At 51.6% G+C, this 22,581-nt stretch overlaps 1 protein-coding gene across 1 annotated transcript in view; it reads left to right on the forward strand.

Annotated features, from left to right (window-relative positions):
- The window catches only part of STX1A (syntaxin 1A), a 69,266-nt gene that overhangs the window by 29,559 nt on the left and 17,126 nt on the right, over positions 1-22,581 (forward strand). The window contains exon 4 of the mRNA XM_066201680.1: positions 21,042-21,116. Coding sequence (XP_066057777.1) covers positions 21,042-21,116 — 75 coding nt within the window. The remainder of the gene's footprint in view (positions 1-21,041; positions 21,117-22,581) is intronic.

A 22,581-nucleotide genomic window follows, 5' to 3' on the forward strand; every position in this document is an offset into this window, starting at 1 on the left:
AACAACAACAGCAAAAAGTGCTGTCTGGAGAAGCACAGAGCATCATGGCATGGATAACAGGATCGGGGCAAGGTCCAAGAATTGTCAGGTAAAGTAGATAAAACGCACCTGGGACATGGCCTCTCAGATGTCTGGGGCTCTCTCATGGAAGATTTTTCTTCTTAATCATATGAAGCTCTAAATGTTGGAAACATTTTTTGAGTCACTCCATGAGTGTGCCCTGCTGGTAGAAGAGCTCACCAAGAGTTAATGGATGATTAATTAGCTTTGAGGTAAATAATTAATCAGGTGGTATAGAATCCAGCAGGTCAGGATTTGGCTTCTGATCTGTAAATACTGATGTGTGTGCAGCTGAAGACCATCGTGTGCAGATATTCTTTATTACCAGCCTCCTGTGAACCATTTCCCTGTGCACCTTTAATAAGGGGAGTGATCCATCATTGTTCTGCTAGCTGCCAGGGGTGGTCAGGGCTGGAAGTAGCCCTCAACACTTTAGATATTGGAGAGAAATTCTTCTCTGTGAGGGTGGGGAGGCCCTGGCACAGGTTGCCCAGAGATGCCGTGGCTGCCCCATCCCTGGAAGTGTCCAAGGCCAGACTGGGCAGGGCTTCGAGCAGCCTGGGATAGTGGAAGGTGTCCCTGCCTGGAGCAGGGAGTGGAACAAGATGAGCTTTTATGTTTTTTTCCAATCCAAACCACTCTAGGTGCATGATTCCATTAATCTGTGAAATACCCTTGATGCTGTTTTAGTCTGTTTTGATGGGCACCATCTCCAAGTCAGCCACTGAGTGTGTGTGTGCATGTGTGTAAGGACACTTGTACCATTTCCCAAACCCAAAGGCTTTGTTTTTGGTTTCCTGGAGCTGTCACCTCCATGGTCCCAGTCTGAACCTGGTGGAAGCCTTTTCCTCTTGAGTCTGGTCAAAAGTGGTGGGTATCATCAAATCATGATACCACAGAGTGCTTTGGGTTGGAAGGGACCTTAAAAGCTTATCTTGTTCCACCCTGTGCCATGGGCAGGGACACCTTCCACTGTCCCAGGTTGCTCCAAGCCCCATCTGACCTGGTACCAGATTTGAAACTTTTTCCTCTGCCCTTCAAACTGTAGCCATGAAGGGAAGAGCTTCTGGGGAAAGTTATGATGGAAAATAACCAAATCCTGACATGCCCACTCACCAGAGTGAGTCTGTGTCAGTTCCAGCCTTTCTCTAGTGCCATGACATGAAACCATCCCTCATTCTGTGCCTGCGGGCAATGGTTTGAATACTGTTTGACTTTTTATTGCAAATGTGAAAAGTTTTCAAGTTGCATCAGTATTTCAAAACTTGCAACAATCAGTTGGATATTACAGCTGGACAGGTTGTGTCAAAGGATTTCCAGTTCACTGTTTCCAATACAAACAATTATGGGTCTTGAGTCTCTTAAATTAAGGGTTACCTTAAAAGATTGATCATACAAAGGCTCAGAAGAAGGAGGACCTTAACCTCAGGTAAAGAGCCCCTGGGTTCAAGAGGGAGCTGACCCTGAGGAGTCTCTGGAGCTCTGAGAGCAGTTGAGGCAGCATAGGTGCATTACCATTTATCTAGAGCAAAAAAAAACAGAGATGAGAAGACAGTGCAGTTTGTATCTGTGGATGCTTCAATTAGTCAGTGGACAGAAACCCACAGGTTTCTCCTGAAAAGTTTCTGGGTTGAAAGCAGAGCAGGGGCAGACTGGCTGGAAGGGTTTTTCTGTGCTCCCTTTGCCTTTGGCTTGTTGAACAAGCTGTGATGCTGCCTGCTCTTCTCAGCTGCAGGGAGCTGCTGTTCTCAGACTGACAAGTGCTCTCTGTAAAGCTTTTATGTTGAAGAAACAAGGCTGATGTTCCGAAGTTCTCTGTCGGCCGAAGCCACTGGTGAGAAACCACGGCTGGTGTGACCTCTGCCAGTCCTTTCCTTTCTTGTCCTTTTTAACATAGTGAGAAGGTTTTTGAGGAGGGGTGGCAATGTCAAGACTTGAAAGGCTCCTCTTTCCATGGGAGGAGCAGCAGAGCCAGTCAGATGCTACATCTGCTGTCTGAAGGCAGCAAAGCCTCGTCCTTGTGTGGTGGAGAACATTGTCCCCATTGTACTTGGAAGGATCCAGAAGTCTCTGTGTCACTTCTTGTCACCCCACCCACTGTTCTGTGATGAAAGGCAATTTGAACCTCATGCTGATACCTTGTTTTTAGGACCAGGTCTGTCCTGAGCTCAGAGTCACCTGTAAAAGCATCCTCCTGTGGGGATGGTGGAAGGTGACTCCGCAGCGCGTTGGGCAACGATGTGGAGTAACTTTTTTTTTCCACTGAGGGCTCAAATGTTTTGAACCATGACGATAAAACCAGCATGTTGTTCATGTCCTTGTCACCACTTCCTGATCAGGTTGGGTGTGTGAGAGAGGAGGTGGGATTTTTCTGTACAGGTGTGGGCTTTCAGGAGGATGCAGCTGAGTGACTCATGTGTGTTCAACCCAAGTCAGAAAGTAGGACACGTTTATGCAAGGCATGTTAACATCTCTTAAAAATGCCTCAGCTATAAGAAGTGCCTTATTCTTGGCATCCATCTGGGTTCTTGCAGAGACAGTGCTTAGAGTGGGTAATGGCACCATGTGTGGATTATATATCTCACCAAGACCAAAAGGAATCTGGAGCTCCCAATCTGGAAGATAATTCTGTGCTCTTGAGACTACTGCAAGGGCTTTTAATAGCTTCTGGTGCTACAGGAAAGCAGCCTGGTGGGAAAGCGAGTTGGAGAATGTAGGCAGAACATCACCCACCTTATTTTCTTCTGAATTTTAAGAAGATCCTGCTTAGTTCCTGCTGTTCCAATTCTGCAGTGGTGGAGCCACATCAAGTGAAGCTGCTCTCAAGATTTATCTGGGGAAGGATGTGTAGAATTTGCTCTTAATTGAAAAGATAATGAAGTGACATTTAGACCCTCAATCTTGTTCTTTTTTTTGTTTGCCCTGTTGTTCAGTTTTACATGAAAAGAATGCTGATAAAAGGACTTATCACTATTTGCCATTGTAGCTCCATTTCCAGGGTGTAGCAGGTCTGAGCAGGACACAGCACCAAGGCCCTGGGGAGCGCCTCTTCTCTCACTAGAAAAGCTCTGAGCTGCTTTTTCCAGCAGCCTGAAGAGAAGAAATTAGTCATTAACTTTGCTGATGAAGGGCTTCCTCTCAGGACCAGCCTCTGAACCCACCATTGGTGGGAAGGTGGTCATTGATACGGATGGAGCAGCTGGGAATGACATCCCATCAGCTGTGAGCAGCAGAAAAATGGAAAAAAAAAAATCTGTATTTTTATGATTGAAGTGATTTTTCATGTGAAAAATCCAAATTCTTGTGATGTAAACAGGCTTTTCTGAGCCCCTGGTGGGATCTTCTTGCAGTCAGCTGCTCTGGCACATCAGCTGTGGGGAATGCTGCTGCTGCCTTGCTCCATCTCTAGCAGGAGGGTCATAATCCCATGATCCCTGGGATTGGTATTCCGCTTTCCAATTCTGAATACAGTAGGAGACCCACTTGAGTTACCTGAAGGCACCAGGTTCTGAACTGCCCAAGTTTGTCTCAAGCATGACCTGGAGTTTTACGCAGCAATTGTGGCTTGATGGGACCTGGGACTTGGAAAACTCTCCTTCCTTAGGTGTGCCTGGGGCTCCTAATTAACATTGCAGGATGAATGTAAATTGAAAATACCTCCCTGCTTGCCTTTTGCAGGTAAAATTGTACCCAGCAGGGCTGAAGCTGGACAGTCCCATGCTGGCTGCTCCCTCTGCCCTGAGCTGTTCTTCTGGGGTCAGTTCCTGGTGGTGAGATGTGCCCTCTGACCTGGTCCTGCACAGGGAAATGTGGAGGAATCAAAGGGCTGGAGCCCCTCTGCTCTGGAGACAGGCTGAGGGAGCTGGGAGTGTTCAGCCTAGAGATGAGAAGGCTCTGGGGAGAACCTAGAGCCCCTTCCAGCCTAAAGGGGGCTTATAAAAAAGAGAGAGAGTGACTTTTCACATGCAAATAGTGACAGAACAAGTTTTAATCTAAAAGAGGGGAGATTAGATTAGATATTAAGAAGAAATTCTTACCTGTGAGGGTGTGAGGCCCTGGCACAGGTTGCCTAGAGAAGCTGTGGCTGCCCCATCCCTGGCAGTGTCCAAGGCCAGGCTGGATGGGGCTTGGAGCAGCCTGGGATAGTGGAAGGTGTCCCTGTCCATGGCAGAGGGTTGGACTGGATCACCTTTGAAGGTCCCTTCCAACCCAAACTGATCCACGGTTCTGTGATCTCTGAAGTGCTGTGCAGGCTCCTGGTGCTCTGCTGAGCTGCTCCTGCTCTGCCACAGGCTCAGCCTGTGCCTGTCCAAGCTGGGATGTGCAGGTCTTGCTGCATCTGGAGGTGGTGGAAGGGGCTTGGCAGGTCAGGTTTCCCTGTGGGGGGTGGTTCCATGTCCTCCTCCAGGACATCTCTGTGGAGTTTCCCAACTCCCCAGCCTGGGGCAGGCGGGAGGCAAATCCACCCTTCGCTCAAGCAGCCTGTGTGGGGCCGTGGGCTCCACGACATGGGTGGTGATGCTGATCTGTGCATTGTCTCGGAGGCTTCTCCTCCTGCATCCCCCTTGCCTCCCCCTTCCTCTGGCTGCCTGTGTCAGAGCTCTGCCCTTGGCAGAGTCCAAAATAGCTCCCACAGAGCTACTGAAATGTCAGGATGGAACAGGCAGAGCTGGGCCACGGTGTTGACAAACTGCCCTGTGCTGTGGCATGGAGATGTGGCCCCTCCTTCAGTGTCACCAGAGCAAGCCCTGGGGAAGCAGTGGATAAAATCTGCTGCAGAGCTGTCACCCTTGCTTGCCAGCATTTCCTGCTGACCAGCCTCTCACTTGGGTCAGTCTGGGGAAAGCACTGGTGCTGGAAGAGGGTCTTGGCCTTTATCTCTCTGTAGCTGGGGTGTTTGGGGGCTTCATCTGTCACCTGGCATCTTCCACAGCATGAGGGCAGAAGTTCCCACCTTACCTTGGCAGGAGGGAGATACTGAAACAACTAGGAGGAGCTTTGTAAGGAGCTATTCAATCCTTGCATGTTCCTAATATGTAATAATGGTAAGAGGAAATGGACTTCTCCCTAGTGGGATGCTGGTGGTGCCAGGGGGAATCAGCTTTGTGGCCAGTGTGTGTGTGTGCAATCCTGAAAGGCAGCACCAGCCTGAACTGTTCCTTCTTCATATGGTGTCTTCAGTGTGAAAGGCTGGGATTTCCTTCACAAAATCTTGATGGAGATTCACCTTCTCAGAGCCATCTGCCCAGAGCAGCAGCACTGCTCCAGTGTTGGATTTTGACTCCTTGCTGCTGTTTATTCCTGGTTGTTCCTTGGTCCTTATAGTGTGTCTGGGGGAGGAGATTAAGAGCATCCTGTATTGCAGGACACGGTCAGGCAGGGAATTCAGAGAGAAAGGCAAATGGCTGGTGTCATCAGACTTGGGTGGGGGATGACTGGACTTCCCAACCAGGTACTGCTGGTGGTCCAGGACCCCACCTGGCACTCCTGTGCCTTGAGCTGGGTGTGCATCCTGGTTTTCCCTACCACTGGAGTTGGTACATTGAGTTTGACAAAGGAGGGGGTCCAAGAGGTCGAGGTTTAGTTTAAAGGACATGATGGACACTGCCCAGCTCTTCAGTTTCCGGCATTTCCTCCCTGTAAGGTGAGAGCAGATTGTAACAACCATGTCTGTGGGACCCCCAACTGTAAGGCATTTTCTGTTGTTCTTGAACAACTTTTAATGCCATATTGCTTTCCTGGGTCTCCTTCCAGCTGCTTCAGCCAGTGTCCAGATAAGGAATTTCCCTTTGTTTGTGTCCAGCAAAGGTGCAGGCTGTGCCCCTTAGCCCTCTTACTCCAGCCCTGTTTGGGAGTGCTGCGTGTCCCATTTGCTGCATGGGACAGGTGGTGTTCTGCAGCCGTGTGACCCCAAAACAGCATTGCAGTGTCTTTTATCTGGCCTGATGCATCGCAGGGCACTGCAGCTCCTTATTTTTACACAAGCAGATTGGTTGAAGTGGGAAGTGACCTGGGTTCAGCTGGGTCAGCTGGAGCAGGTTTCCCAGGGTTGTGTCCAGGTGGTGTGTGAATATCCCCAAGTGTGGAGATTCCACAGCGTCTCTGTGTGACCTGTGGTCAGTCCCCATCGTGGTAAAACCCCTTTCCTTACACAGCCACAGGTGGGTTGGTGTTGGCACACACCTCTGCTCCGCCCCTCGAGGCTGTGGGAGGTCAAAAGCAGGAAAGGCTGAAATCCTGCCGTGCCAAAGGGCTCAGGTGATGTGTCCTCCATGAAAGGGATGAGGCTTCAGTCAGTGGAGATTCCTGACAACCCAGGTGCACATTTGGTGCCTGCTTGGGTCCAGAGAACGTGAACTTTGGGGCAGAGGTGGCTGCTTGAGAGCACAGACCTTCACTATCGAGTGGACCATGTCCTTTGATGTTAGTGTATGGTTCTCAGATGTTCAGAGACCATTATTGGTTCCTGAGGTGGAAATCAAAACCTCTCACTCAGACCATTGCACACTGGTGTGGTTACCTGGAACAGTTCCTGTCCCAGTTCCAGGCTGGCAGTCCTGTGGCATCCCTGAGCCTGGAATGGGAATCCTGAGCTTCCCTCAACCCAGAAGGAGGAGATTCAATAACCACAGACTGCAAGAAGCTGGCAAGCCAAGCATTAGTGATCACCAACTTCCCGAAAATTGGATTAACCAGGTCTGCCTACATCAGGTGGCATTGAGGCTGCTGTGTGTATGGGCAGCACCCACGAGCAGCAATCGGGCACAATCTCTAGACCTCCCTTGGCTTAAATCTTGCTTTCCAGCTGCTGCTGCACTTGATTTTCTCATGGTACATCCTTGTCTGGTCAGTGTGGAAGCACTGTGGGGATTCAAGGCCAGTGTTGTGTTAGGGACTGGGGTTACAGACCTCATCTGAGCTTGGGGAGACTCACTCTGCCCAACTCCTGCTCAGATTTGCTCTTTTTCAAGGAAAAAAAAAATGCCTTTGATGCCCACACATACCATCCTGCCATTGGCTGCAGCCTTCCGTGGAAGGCTCCTTGGAATGGCTCCTCCCAGCATATGAGCAGATAGAAGGTTCTGGAATTGTATTTGACTGTTAGACTATTGTTATCCCTAGGAACCAGCCGAGACTTGTCCTTCTCCTGGTTGTCTGTAATTGATTTTAGCCTGGATTTGTAATTAATCAAGTGTGCCATTCGATCAGGTTTGTGAGGCCAACACAGCTCTCCTGTGCCACCCCTGCAAGCTGGTGGGTGGGTTTTCGTCCAGTCTTTAAGCTCTTAATGAAAACACTGTATGGAACTTGTCCCAGGATTGACCCCTGCATTTTGTTCCTATCCCATCCCAAATCTTTAATCATCTGGTCCCTGTGTCCAGCTTGGTAGCATGGGTGAGATGTACCCACTTGTGCCTGGCTACTATATCCTGCCACAAAACCAGACACAGTCTCCTTCATGCTTTTTCTTCCCTGCCCATCTTTCTCTGAGGGACTGCAAATGTGGAAAAGGATAACTTGCAAAAAGGCAGTTGTTGAGGCAAGCCTCTCTCTCTTGGGATGGTGAGGAGGACCAGGATACACTATGGGTGTGGTGTTAAGAATACCCTGGGTACAGCCAAACGCGGTTGGAAGATACCCCAGTGCAAAATTTCCCCAAGGATTCCCCTCAGAGAATATAAGTCCTGTTCTCTAAAAGGTAGAAATACTACCCTGCAGAGTGCAGGACGTGCAGACACGCAGAGTGCAAACGGGAGGAGGAGGAGGAGGAGGAGTTCCTGTGGTTGTGTTGGAGTTGCTGACGACTGGGGGATAGAATCATGGATTCATTAGGGTTGGAAAAGACTTCCAAGATCATTAAGTCCTATCGTTTCCCCAGCCCTGCCAAGGCCAACCACTAACCCAGGTGCCATGTCCTCAAGTGCCACATCCACACGTGTGTTAAACCCATCCAGGGATAGCGGCTCCATCACTGTCCTGGGCACCTGTGCTACGGCTGGACAGGCCTTTTATGAACAAATTTTCCTCAATATCCAACCTAAATCTCCCCTGTCACAACTGAAACTGAGCCCAGGATTGGAGGGAATGGGGAAGGGAAATCCTGGCGAAGGAAGGAATCTGGAGAACGAATTGGCAGAGGAGAGCGAATTCCAGAGTGTGAAGATGGAGCCATAATTAAAGGAGACAGACAGCAAGAGGATCCAACATAAGAGTGGGGAGGAGGGCTTGGGAGGAGGCTGCAGGGATGTGGGGCCAGGACAGAGTGGGAGAGCAGGTGCCAAGGGGGAGCATGGGGAACACCAGCAGACAGTACACAAAATGACTGCCTGTGCAAGAGTTGGGCAGAGCGAGTGAGCCCTTTGCAGTTGTTCTGGGCAATGCCAGACCTGCATCCATCCTGTTTCCCCCTCTTCCCATCCAGCCCAAGCGCATCATTGCATTGTTTTGCAGGAATTTGTAGCGTCTCTGTCATTTTCTGTTCATTCCAGTTGCATGATTTCATCTTTCTTGTTAAAGACATGTCTGGGTTTTCTCCCACACACCTCCCTCCCTCCTTCCCTCTGTCAGATGTCACCTGCCCTGCCGAGAGAGCACGGAGCAAGGACACTGTGGGAAAACGGGGGCGGTGAAGCGGGAAGAAAGCAAAGGTTCTGCAGTCCACTTGCTTTTGGGATTCCCTGTTCCCTCCTCCATTGGACGGGAGATTTCCCCTCCAGTGCATTCCTGAGCGCTGTGGAAGAGGCAGCTGATGACACGGCGGTGACGCTGGCGGTGACGCTTGTGCCAGGGAGGAGTGGGAGGCTGGAGAAGCGTGCCGGGGAGCACGTCGGCACTGCCGGCCGCCGCTGTGCGCGGCTCGAGGGGCGCACAGCCCGCACACGGCTCCAGCAGCACTCAGCTCCCCTGGCACACAGCTCCTGTGGCACACGGCTCCCCTGGCACACAGCTCCTGTGGCACACGGCTCCCGTGGCACACAACTCCCCTGGCACACAGCTCCTGTGGCACACGGCTCCTGTGGCACACAGCTCCCCTGGCACACGGCTCCTGTGGCACACAGCTCCCATGGCACTCAGCTCCCATGGCACACAGCTCCTGTGGCACACAGCTCCCATGGCACACGGCTCCTGTGGCACTCAGCTCCCCTGGCACACGGCTCCTGTGGCACACGGCTCCCATGGCACATAGTTCCCCTGGCATGTGAGTCTTGTGACACACGGCTTCCCTGGCATGTGGGTCCTATGGCATACAGCTTCCCTGGCACACAGCTGCCGTGGCACATGTGTCCTGTGGCACACAGCTCCCGTGGCACACAGCTCCTCTGGCACATGGCTACAGTGGCACACAGCTCCATGGCATGTGGGTCCTGTGGCACACAGCTCCCATTGCACACAGCTCTGATGACACACAGCTCCTCTGGCACATGGCTACAGTGGCACACAGCTTCCCTGGCACACAGCTCTGATGGCACATGGGTGGGTCCTATGGCACACAGCTCCTCTGGCATGCAGCTCCTCTGGAACAGATCTCCCATGGCAAACAGCTGTGATGACAAACAGCTTCCCTGGCACACAGCTCCTCTGGCACACAGCTGCCATGGCATACAGCTCCTATGGCACACAGCTCCCGTGGCATGCAGTGCCTATGGCACACAGCTCGGATGACACACAGCTCCTGTGGCACATGGCTCCTATGGCACACAGCTCCTCTGGAAGAGATCTCCCATGGCACACAGCTCCTCTGGCACGTGGGTCCCATGGCACACAGCTCTCACGGTACAGACCTCCCACAGCACATTACTGCCACGGCACACAGTTCCCACACAGCTCCCCAGGCAGGCAGCTCCCACAGCTCCCAGAACGTTTGTTTCCCACACCACACAGCTCCCACAGTGTGCAGCTCCCATGGCACATGGCTCCTGTGGCATCAAGCTCCCACACAGCTCCCAAAACGTGCAGCTCCCGCAGCACACAGCTCCTATCCCACACAGCTCCTGCACAGCACATGGCTTCTGCATTTCCCACGGCACACAGCTCCCACGGCACACAGCTCCCGCAGCACACAGCTCCTATCCCACACAGCTCCTGCACAGCACATGGTTTGTGCATTTCCCACGGCACACAGCTCCCACGGCACACAGCTCCCGCAGCACACAGCTCCTATCCCACACAGCTCCTGCACAGCACATGGTTTGTGCATTTCCCACGGCACACAGCTCCCACGGCACATGGCTTCTGCATTTCCCACGGCACACAGCTCCCACGGCACACAGCTCCCACGGCACACAGCTCCTGCACAGCACATGGCTTCTGCAGCTCCCACGGCACACAGCTCCCACGGCACACAGCTCCTGCACAGCACATGGCTTCTGCAGCTCCCACGGCACACAGCTCCCACGGCACACAGCTCCTGCACAGCACACAGCTCCTGCACAGCACATGGCTTCTGCATTTCCCATGGCACACAGCTCCCACAGCACACAGCTCCTATCCCACACAGCTCCTGCACAGCACATGGCTTCTGCAGCTCCCATGGCACACAGCTCCCACAGCACACAGGCTCACGTGGCATGTGATTCCCATGGCACACAGCTCCCAAGCAACGCCTGGAGAGTGCAGGGTCAATGGATGGGCAGGTTCTGGGCAGAGCTGTGTGCTGGGGGGACTGGGCAGAGACTGCCAATTGTTCAGCTTGCTGGGGGAGGGAGGTCCGCAGCCAGTGGCAGGTGTGTTCCCCTGCTCCAGAGCTGCGTCAGGAACAAGTTGTTTCTGATTTTGGTAAATTAACAAGGCAGAGATAGAGGCAGTGAGCCAGCCTTGGGATGGGGATCATGGAGGAGGGCCCAGCGCATGTAACTCACATGCAGGCACAGAGCTGGCTCACTCCTGTGTTTGGAGCTGTGTGTACAGGTGGGGATGGATGGACCAAACCCTGCCTTGCTGCTGCTGTCATCTGCAAAAAAGTTTGGGCTGGACAGAAGGAAGAAATGTTGTACCATGTGGGTGGTGAGGCCTTGGCACAGTTTGCCCGTAGCAACTGTGGCTGCCCCATCCTTTCAGGTGTTCAAGGCTGGGTTGGATGGGGCTTAGAGCAGCCTGGGATAGTGGAAGGTGTCCCTGCCCATGGGAGGGGGTTCCAGGGAGATGAGCTTTAAGGTCCCTTCCAACCCAAACCACCCTGCAAGTCCATGGCTATGTGAAAAGATCCTTGAACACCCCCAGCACCTTGAGTACCCACTGAGGTAGATTTTTTTCCCCCTTTTTGACCTTTCCCTGAGAATCAGCCACTTGGATCTTTCAAATTTACAGGGAAACCTGTGGGTTATACCTTCCTTCCAATTTGGAATTTTGGGCTATCCCATTTCCTTGAGTTAGTGGAGTCTGAAGAAGCTGCCAGACAACCACTATGCAGGGATGATGGCTGCAGCTGACAGTGACTGCAGGTGACAGTGGCTGCTGGATGTCCTTAAAGCCCTTCCTAGCTACAGTGACCTGCCTGTGTGTTGTCCTCACTGGGACCTGACAATTTGAATGAAATGACACAATTCCCTGCAATTCAGTCACTGTTTAAAAATATAAATCACACCTTTTTTTTTTTTTCTTTTTTCCCCTTTTTTTCTTTTTCTTTTTTTTTTCTTTTTTTTTTTTTTTTTTTTAGGAGAAAAACCTGGATTTGGCAGGTTCAGGTGTCTGAATTCTTTATGGGTACATTTTGAGTCTTTATTTCACACTTGCTGCTTTGGGTACCAACTGCAGCATCTCAAGCACAGTCCCAGCTGAAGCACTGGGAGGTAGGACTACTTCTGGTCAGTTTTTTTTTCTGCCAGTGCTATAAAAAGTTTTCAGCCAGAGGTAATACTTGCTCTTTATCATGGAAATGTGCAACTCTAAAAATAACCTTTCCACAATTCCCCAGCTGGCTTCCTTTCTGCACAAAGCCCTGTGTCTCTCTGTCCAAACGGGCTCGCTGTGTGTCACCTTGTGCAGGGGTGAAGGACTTTGCTCCCTCCTGACTGCACCCAGTCCCTCCATCAGGGCCTCCTCCCCCATCCTTGGGGATGCTCAGTCACAGGGCCCCTCAGGGGCACAGACTCCCTCTCATCCAGAGCAATTTGAATAAAGCATTTGGGGCCTGTCTGATTTTGGAATGAGCTGTGGTGTGTCCCGGGACCTGGGGAGGGATGGGTAAAGTGTCTTAGGGTCCTGAAATACAGAAATAAAGTTACCAAAGCATGAGGGCCTCATGGAGTTGAACTAGGCCAAAAGCAAGGTCCTGCATCTGGGCTGGGGCAAGCCCCAGTGCTGGCACAGAGTGGGGGATGGATGGATGGATGGATGGATGGATGGATGGATGGATGGATGGAGGGATGGATGGTGGATGGATGGATGGATGGAGGGATGGATGGAGGGATGGATGGAGGGATGGATGGATGGATGGATGGAGGGATGGAGGGATGGATGGAGGGATGGATGGTGGATGGATGGATGGATGGATGGATGGATGGATGGATGGATGGGGGGTTGGATGGATGGATGGATGGATGGATGGATGGATGGATGGATGGATGGAGGGATGGGTGGATGCAGATAAGAACTGGAGGATTCTGGGGAGTGACAAATGGGACTTGATCTAGCCATAGGCACTGGCAGCACAGAAACCCAAATGTCTCCTGGGCTCATCATCAGCATTGGGGGCAGCAGGGGAGGGAGGGGATGTTCCCCCTCTGCTCTGCTCTCCTCAGACTCCCTGGAGCTGCCTCCAGCTCTGGGGTCCCAGCACAGGACAGTGGTGTTGAACAGAGGGTGTTCAACATGTTTGGACATGGGGAAAAAATGTCAGACCGTGAGGGGCTGGCACAGGGTGCCCAGAGCAGCTGTGGTTGCCCCATCCAACCTGGAAGTATTCAAGGCTGCATTGGACGGGGCTTGGAGCAATCTGGTCTAGTGGAAGGTGTCTGGGCCCATGGCAGGGGATTGTTCTGTGAGTCTGTGATCCTGTGGTTAGAGATTGGGACAGAAAGGAGTTACTGAATTGCTCCAGACATCTCTGTTTACGAGACCAGTTAAAACCCTACAGAATTGCAATTGCTTGTCTGTGATCTCAGATTTAGCCTGGTTTGTGTTCCTCGGACCTGGAAGAAAGATTTGTTTGGATGAAGTGTGAAATAACTTTGTCACAGCCTGGGAGAGGGACCCTTCAAGGGCAGGTCTCACTGCCAGGGACACTCAATCATCTGGATGGTCCTGTCTTGCTCCTTGATATCAAGTGCTCACAAAATAAGTTTAAAACACTTTATCCCTCCTGCATACCTCAGTGTTTCTTACCACTTCTCTGTACCTCCTACTCCTGGAGTTTCACTTGCCATGGATTTACATTTGTCTCTGTTCTCCCATGCGTGGTGAGGAGGAGAATATTTTCCCACCCTCTCCCAGTGTCACAGAAACTGGAGCTGGGAGTCACAGGGAGCCAGAAAACCTGCCCAGCAGTGGCCTGAAGGACAAGCTGTAGTTTTCTTGAGGTGCTTGAAGAAGAGCAGAACCTCTCAACCGTTCTGGTGCATTAGTAAAGGAAAAAGGGAGAATAATACAGAAAGGACACAAGCATATGGGAAATGCTTCTCTTTTTTTGGGAAATACATGATGTATCTTATGCTGATTAAATTCCAGCATTCCAGCAGTAAATCAGCTTGTTGCTAAACAGTTGGTACCAAAAATAGGCACTGCTGGATTCAGGCTGCCTGAAGGTATTGATCGGGAAGTTTTCCAGGAGCTGAGTAAGATGGTGCCTTTGCCATTAGTGTTGATTTCCAATAATTTCTGGCATACCTAGTGGGCACTGGGTGCTTGGGAGGTAGAAGAGCATTGATTCTAAAGAGAGAGAGAAAGAGCTGGGTAATTATTGACTGATTAAACCGACCTTGCTTCTGAGTAAAATAATGGAGTATTCGAACTGGAGTTCGATCAGGAGAACTAAAGAAAGGAGGTAAGACAATTAGTGTTGTAAAAATAGAGCTGAGGAGCTTTAGTTGGTACCTGTGCCCTCAGTGTCTGTGGGAGGGCTGGGACAACTCTGGTCCCTGTGAGCTCCAGCACTGCATCTCAGGTGCCCTGTGTGCATCCTGGAGCTGCCAAGGGTTTGTGTGTGGCTCCAGGCAGAATGGGAGCAGGCAGTGCAGGGACTGGTTTCCCTGGTGCTGCCCTGGAGCTAACAGTATGAATGGAAGGGCTTGGAGGAAAGCCACAGGGAAGACAGAAGAAGACCATGGAAAGGGAAGGGGGTGCAGGAGAACAACTTTGGGAATGATGCTGCAGGGCTGAGAAGCTCTGACAGATGGGCACGGTTGCGGCAGGTGGGAGCAGCCATCCACAGCCGTTTGCTTGCATAAATTTTGCTGTCTTAATTGGGTGCCCCTCGTGAAGGTGGGATGAGTCCCAGGGGGTGCAGCCACCTGCCCTCACCCCCACAGCACTCCCTGGATCCTGTGCTTCCATCAGAGCTCCCATCAGATCCATTGCCTGCTTTTAATTAAAAGATCTCCTGAAGTCCCTCTGCTCTGAGCTGTTAATCCTTGCTGTTTCCTGCCAGCTCAGTGACCTCCTGCTTTCCCAGCAGCTGCTCCAGTGGAGCTGTGAGCTGGAAAGGCAGTGTGGGATGTGTTGGGCTGAGATGAGCTGTGGGTCTGGGTTTGCTGCTGGGTGTGAGGCAGGAGGCTCCATGAGCCCTCTCCATGCAGGATGGGCAGCCAGTTTTGGGAGTCGTGTTGTTACAGGAGTTGGGTTCAAGCTCATGACAATGTACAGGCATTTATTTGTATTTACACATGACTCTCCTTCATCCCTCACTGTTTACAAACTGGTGTTTTAGTGTTAATTGCAAAAAATAAAGAGATCAATTTTTTTCTGAAAACAGAGAAACTGGAGCAAGGCACTGCACTGGCTCTGCTCTGCCACCCTTGCATGGGTTTGTCACCAGACCAAGGTCGTTTGGTGTGAGCACTGTGACCCCTCGTTTGTGCTGTTGAGTTATAAATACCCAGCAAGTGGCTGCAGAAGAGGTCATTGTTACCAGCAGTGGTACCACGGCAGGGACCATCCGTCTGTGCTGGACCCTGCTGAGGCCACACCTCAAATCCCGTGTCGAGTTCGGAAGGGTCTGGAAAACCAGGAGCACCTGGGGGAGCTCTGGCTGGAGAAAAGGAGGCTCAGGGGGGACCTTGTGGCTCTGCACAACTCCCTGACAGGAGGGGGCAGCCAGGTGGGAGTCGGGCTCAGCTCCCAGGGAACAAGGGACAAGACAAGAGGAAACAGCCTGAAGTTGTGCCAGGGGAGGTTTAGATTGGATATTAGGAAAAAAATTCTTCACTGAAAGAGTGGTTAAGTCTTGTCACAAGACCGTGGTGGAGTCACCATCCCTGGATGTGTGGTGCTGTGGTTTAGTGGGCATGGTGGTATTTGGTCAAACGTTGGACTTGATGATCTTGAATGTCCTTCCCACCCCTGATGATTCAGTAACTCTGTGGTTAACACACAGCACAGCTCTCCTTTCATCCTGAGATTGGCCTCCTGTGGGGATTTTCCAGCTCTGAGGCTACCTTGGAGCAGCAGGAGCAGTGGGAGGAAGATGATCACAGAATGAGAACATCCTGAAGGTGCTCAGGATAGCTGTCTCAGCAGCAGGCTGTGGAAGGGCTGAGCTGGGCTTGGTACACGAGGATGCCCGTGGCCACTCTGGTGTTACAAGCCCAGTCACTGGTGGAAAACCCCCTCAGACTCTGTCCTTCTCAGTGACTGGACTGGCCTGGCAGCCTGTGGGGATCATGCTGGGAGTCCGGAGATTGGGCAACAGGATCCATCACCACTGGTATCAAATGGTATTATATAAATGCAATTCCACTGATGGTACCAGCTTTTAATTGCCTACAAATATGTCATAGGAACTCACTTAAATGTCCCATCCCTGGAAGTGTCCAAAACCAGGCTGGACAGGGTTTGGAGCAACCTGGCCTAGTTGAAGGTGTCCCTGCCCATGGCAGGGCGTGGGAATGATCTTCAAGGTGCCTTCCAACCCAAACCACTCTCTGATTCTGGGATTCTGTGATGTCACATGCTTCCTTTTTAATGATGTGAAAAGTCAAAAGCTACAGTTTAATCTGTTCTGGATCACCCCAAAACACAGCCAGGTGGGTGAATGAGAGGTGTTTCAGGGTGTACCTTTCATCCCAGTAGATCCCACAAGCTTTTCAGACCCTTCTGTGCATCATCTCTGTTCTGCTCCTGTGTAAAAGCCCGGAGATTCTGTACTGACCTTGAATCCTGGCAGTCTCTCCTTGCTGCACCTTGAACAGGATTTGTTCCTGGCATGCAGGAAGTTAAAAATCCTGGGGCTGCTGGTCCTTCCTGACAGTACTGGTTGTCTCCTGTGCCCTGCTCCTGGCAAAGGCAGGTGGATGGCCTTGTCAAGTCCTGTTTCTACAGCTTGGCAGGCAGCTGAAGCTCCTTGTGTTGCTCCTGCATGGATGGGACAGGCCTGGCTCTGCTTGGAGCAGAGGTTGAGCAGTTCTCCCCTGTCCCCCTTTGTCTGCTCCCCATTCTGTCATACCTGCTGCAAGTGGTTGTGTTGGTCAGAGTTGAAAAGAATTCTAGAAAATGAGGAAAGGGTTGAGTCAGCATGTGATGTTTTTGTTCTCATTTTCTGCAGCTTGAATCAATAAGCTGCAATGTGAAACTCCGAGCTCTGTTTCCAAGAATAAATGTCAGCCTTTGGGAACTGAAGGACTGCACAGAGGTCACTGATGTCCCAAATCTCTTTTGGCAAATGGGACTTCAGCTGGAAAGTCCTTCTGCCAGATCTGTTCTCCATCCATCCATCCATCCATCCATCCATCCATCCATCCATCCATCCATCCATCCACCCATCCATCCATCCATCCACCCAGCCATCCACCCAGCCATCCATCCCCCAGCCTGTGCTGGTACTGGGGATTGCCCTGACCCAGGTGGAGGACATTTCTTGCCAATCTCATCCCCAATGGCTTTTAAAACAGATTTCATTTGTATTGCTTCAAGGCCATGAAACACGCTGGAAGATATTTCTGCCATAGAGTTCCTAGGAAAAATTCCTTATTATTTGCTCCCAGAGACCAGATCCTTGTGGGGCTTTCAGGTCTGTGCTTCTTCTTTGCATTCACCTTTAAAAAATACCCAACATTTCAGAAATGAAAGTGCCAAGATAAACGAGAAAGGTTTATTTTTTAAAATTTCCTTCAAGGAACTGTTCTCAGGATCTTCTTTCATTTTTTATTGAAAGAGCTAAGTCTTTGCCAAAAAGATCCTTCCAGCTTTGCCAAGTAACTCAGCTGGGAATTAGCTTGGAATTGCACTTTTCTCGATGATGTTGATTGCTTACTGTCAGTGAAGACTTGCAGGTTGCCAAGGTGAAGTTTCTTAGTCCCAGCAAAGAGTGAGTGAGGCAGCTCAAGGGCTGAGCACCTTGTAAGCAAAGTCGCTGTCACCATGATGTCCAGAGAGCTGTAGTGACAGTGCCTGCACTTACCAACCTGTGAAAGGTGGAGGTCTGTGCCTGCCAGCACCTGCCTGCTCTCCTGCCTGCTCTTTTGCCTGCTCCTCCTTGATCCTGCTTGATCCTGCCTGCCTGCTCCTGCCTGCTCCTTCCTGCTCCTGCCTGCCTGCCTCTTCCTCCCTTCTGCTTCTGCCTGCTGCTGCCTGCTTGCTTCTGCCTGCCTGCTTCTGCCTGCTCCTCTCTACCTGTTCCTGCCTTCCTATTCCTGCCTGCTCCTGCCTGCTCCTGCCTGCCTGCTCCTGGCTGCTCCTATCTGCTTTTGCCTACCTGTTCCTGCCTGCCTGCAGTGTTACCAGCCTGGGCTGAGTGTCTGCTCTCTGTCACACCAGGGCCTCATTAGCTATTGGCAGAGGGAGGAGAAAGAGTTTGTGCCCCTGCCTGCACCCCTGCCTGCTCCCTGCACTGCCTGGGCTCCCTCCCAGGCAGGTCACAGCAGGCTCTGGGGCTTCTCAGGAGGTATAAGACTTGACCTTGGACCAAAGACTCCTTCTCCCTCCCAGCAGAGGCTGGGGACACGTGGCCGTGGGGATGGACGTCTCTGCTCTCATGGTGCTCAGTGCCAGTGGGAATGGAGCAGACATCCTGGGTGGGCTGTGGGGAGCTTGACTCATCCTCTAAAACATCCCATCTGCGCCCTCAGTGCCATTCTGGCATGAAGTGATGCTGGCCATGGCACAGCATTGTTGTGGTACTTCAGCTTCCCGTGGCTGTATGTCACTCGCTGTGAATGGTTAAATAGATCTCAGTGAGTCACTTAAACAGACACCGTGGATGTGAAAATAATTGTCTGGGCAGCCTGTGCCTGCCAGGCCGCCAAGTAATCCTCACACGGCCTGTGACTCAAATCAAGCCAGAAGGGGTGTTCTTCGTGCTGCTCAGTTGGAAGTATTTTGAGGGAAGGCGTCCAGCCCTGTTCCCTGTCCCCTTCTTCCACCAGTGTGGTCTTGTCTGCTCCCTGAATAGGACTGTGCTCACCACTGGGCCTGTGTGTCCTCAGTGGCAGCTTCACAGCAGTGTGTCATAATGGACCTAAAGACCATCTCATATCTTATCTCACCTCATCTCATCCCCCTGCCATGGGCAGGGACACCTTCCACTATCCCAGGCTGCTCCAAGCCCTGTCCAACCTGGCCTTGGACACTTCCATAAATGGGGCAGCAACAGCTGCTCTGGGCAGCCTGTGCCAGGGCCTCACCACCCTCACAGGGAGAAATCTCTTCTCAATATCCCATCTAAGTCTGCTCTCCTGAAGTGGGAAGCCATTCCCTGTGTCCTGTCCCTCCATCCCTTGTCCCCAGTCCCTCTCCAGCTCTCCTGGAGCCCCTTTAGGCACTGGCAGGGGCTCTGAGCTCTCCCCAGAGCCTTCTCTTCTCCAGGTGAGCATCCCCAGCTCTCCCAGCCTGGCCCCAGAGCAGAGGGGCCTCCACTGCACTTGTTCCAGTAGCTCCACATCCTTCCTAGGCTGGGGACTCCAGAGCTGGAAGCAGGTGTGCAGGTGAGGTCTCACAAGAGCAAAATGGAGGGGGGGATCCCTCAGCTCAGTTGACAGGGAGAAGGGAAAGCACATGGCACTGAGTTATGTGGAATTGTTCAATAGAATTGAAGGTGGATGTGGGTGGGAAGGGACCTTGGAGGCCCCTGCCAGTCCCCTCTACCATGTCCAGTGCTCAGCCTTTCACCCAGCCTTGTGCTGAATATCCATGAGGACACATCCCACGGCCTCCCTGCATCTGGTATTTGACCGCTGCCATGGCTGGTTTTCTTCTTAATTCCTAATTTGCATTTTGCTTTTCCCAGCTTGGTCCAGCAGTGCTTGTTCTCTTCCTGTGCACCTCCCGGCTTCGGTAGGAAGCTGAATGTCACCTCCAAGGACCAGCAGCCCCAGCTTCTCTCCACCCTCCTGCAGGGTGGTCTCAGACAGCAGTAGGAATCCCCTTGGCTCTCCTCTTTCCAGGTGGACCATCCCAGCTCCCAGCCCATCCCCGTGTCCATGGCAGCCTGTTGTCTCCAGCACTCCTGATCCTTGTCTGCATACCCAGCCTGGCTGGCTGCAGGGAGTTACTCAGCCCAGGCTGGTTTATTTCTTTATTAAGAAAGAATTATTAATTCCTTGTTATTACAGTTATTTCTTACTATAACAGTTTCTTATTGTTTATTGCTTTCCTGTTATTGCAGATTTTTTCAAGAAATTTCTTCATATTACAATTTTTTATTATTTCTTTATTTCTTATTATTACAAGTTTTTTAAGGATGGGAAAATAATTACTCACTTAAATGAGAACTTAAACTGAAAATGTGTATTCCTGTCACTGCATTTCTGCCCATTCTCCAGCAAATATCCCGGAGAAGGACTTCAGGGATGTGTTCTTTCTCTCCTTTTCCCAATAGTGCTGAAGCTTGTAGCTTGGGGATGGGAATGTGTACAGCCTCCAGAACGATAGGACCTTCCCCCAAAACATTCCCATCATCAGGATTTCCTAATTATGGCTGTGACTGGCAGCTGGCATCAGAGCCATTGACACGAGTCAGTCAATAGCCTCAACTCTATTAAACAAAGTTTTATTTAGTCAAGTCTTAATATCATGAAAATCAAGAGGGAGTGTTGGGGTGGCAGCAGGGAGAGCTGCCCTGGCAGACCACATGGGGCTGTGCCTCTGCTCCAGCCCTGCTGCTGTGTGCAGGGGGTTCCTGAAACACAGATTGGTGAGGGGCATGTCTGCAAATCCTGGTTTCTTTTAGGACACGCTGGTTTCTGGGAGGGGAACCTGTATGTGATCACAGATTGACAGGACAGTTTGGGTTTGAAGGGAATTTGAAAGGTTCCACCTCCCTGCCATGTGCAGGGACACCTTCCACTATCCCAGGTTGCTCCAAGCCCCATCCAGCCTGGCCTTGCACACTTCCAGAGACAGGGCAGCCACAGCTGCTCTGGGCAACCTGTGCCAGGGCCTGCCCACCCTCATGGTTCAAAATGTCTTCCCCACATCTAACCTGACCTCATTCTTGTTCAGTTTAACACTTGTGTTGGGATCCCAGGCTGGAAGCAGCTGGAGGTCTCAGGAGTGTGAGGAGAGTCCAGCATGGAGCATGAGGTGGGAGTGCTCCCAGTCTGGACTGTGGGAGTACCCCCAGCCTGGATTGGAAGAGTGCTCCCAGTCTGGATTGGGGGAGTGCTCCCAGTCTGGATTGGAAGAGTGCTCCCAGCCTGGATTGGGAGAGTGCTCCCAGCCTGGATTGGGAGAGTGCTCCCAGTCTGGGGGTGGGAGCGTTTTCAGTCAGGGGTTGGAAATTCTTCCAGTTAGGGGGTTGAAATGCTCACAGCTGTGGTCTCTGTGCTCTGCAGGGCAGCAGATTTTAGTGGTGTCTGCAGCACATCCATGTTTGCTCTTTCCTCTCTCCCCAGAAACGAAAGAGGAGCTGGAAGAGCTGATGTCTGACATAAAGAAGACGGCGAACAAAGTGCGCTCCAAACTAAAGAGTGAGTGTTGGCCTGTGATGGAGCTGTGGGGCTCTGCCTGGAGCACTCTTGTCCCAGGCTGGAAATACTCCCGGGGATGGGCATCACCTTCCCTCTCTGCTGTACTCTCCAGTTGCTTTTATTTGCCCTTTGTGAATTTGCCCCCTTGTGCCCATTCCCAGAATGGAATTGGGGGAATGGGGCCACGAGCAGCTGGTGGGCTCTGAGTAAGGCCTGTGCCCCACCACTGGCAGGGCTTGGACACTGGGCAAACCCCCAGCTTGGCCAAAGGTTCAGTTCAGGTCTGGTTGAGTGAAGGGGTGCTGCTGTGGGATGTGACCTTCGTTTTCCACTGTTGGAAGAGTCAGTCAGTCTCTGAGGTGTGAGAACAAGGTGACTGTCAACCCACTGGTGGTCAGCGTTGTGCTGGAGCACTCAGACAAGTCCAGAATTCCAAGACTGGACCCCAGGGGACTGAGGGAGTCAGAGAGGATGGCAACATCTTGAGATGGGAGGCAGGTCACCCCTGGCACCTGGGATTTGCCTGTGGTGGTCTTGGACATCAGTCTGGGGTTTGGTTGACATTGGTGCAGAAGACCTGGCTGTGTCTGAAGGGCAGGAGAGGAGCTGGTGCTTCCCCCAAGGCAGCAGTGTCCTCACTAAGTCTCAGGGTTGTGGAGCACTCAGATGTGTCTGGAGCCTTTTTTAGGTAGGTCACACTGGTGTGGCCACGTCCCATGTGTGGGCCAGGACACCAGTACCTCTGTTCTTCTCATTCTCCCTTTGTCCTCCTAACACACGATCTCAACTAGAGCCAGGAAGAGGAGCCAGGGGCCATCTATTATCTATTATTTATCTATTATTATCTATTCCGTAGTCCAAGGGGTCCATTCCTATGGCCCTGGACACACTGGGATCCCTGGTGATAGGGATGGGCCTTAAGAAAACAGAAATCCTTTTCCGTAAGTGTTTTGTAAGGGACTTTGAAGGATTGCAGGACAGGCTCCTGTTTCCTGCTTCCAGAAAAGCCTGTCTGGTATCATATTTACCTGGAGCAGCAGATGACTAGTCCTTGTGCTTTGTCCCAAATCGCCTCATGACCAGCATGATCAGTGACAGAAAACAGTCAGGACTGATCAAAAACAACATCTGCTGACAACAAACTGACTTCTTCAGGCCAGACATTACTCGTGAAGGGGCTAATTCTAATTACTAGCTTCTTAGGAAAATGTGACTTCCACTAATTATCAGAAATGCCCAGTGTTTGCCAGTTCCTGGGAATGGGGAGTGGTTTGTGATGAGTGTGGAGGAAGCTCAGTCACTGATGAAATACGCTGAGCTGTGCTGGAGGGTGAGGGGGCAGCTCCAGGGAATGGGGAGCCCCTGCTGCAGGGGGAACCTGCCCTCTGCTCCAGAGTGGAGGGTGCTGGGCTCAGCCAGGCTCTGAGAGCTGTGGCACATCAGTGTTGGGAATGGGGTCTTCAGC

This window comes from Chamaea fasciata, unplaced genomic scaffold (assembly GCF_029207755.1).
Source record: "Chamaea fasciata isolate MVZ Bird 193981 ecotype frontalis unplaced genomic scaffold, bChaFas1.0.hap1 SCAF_21, whole genome shotgun sequence".
In the NCBI taxonomy this organism is placed as follows: Eukaryota; Metazoa; Chordata; class Aves; order Passeriformes; family Sylviidae; genus Chamaea; species Chamaea fasciata.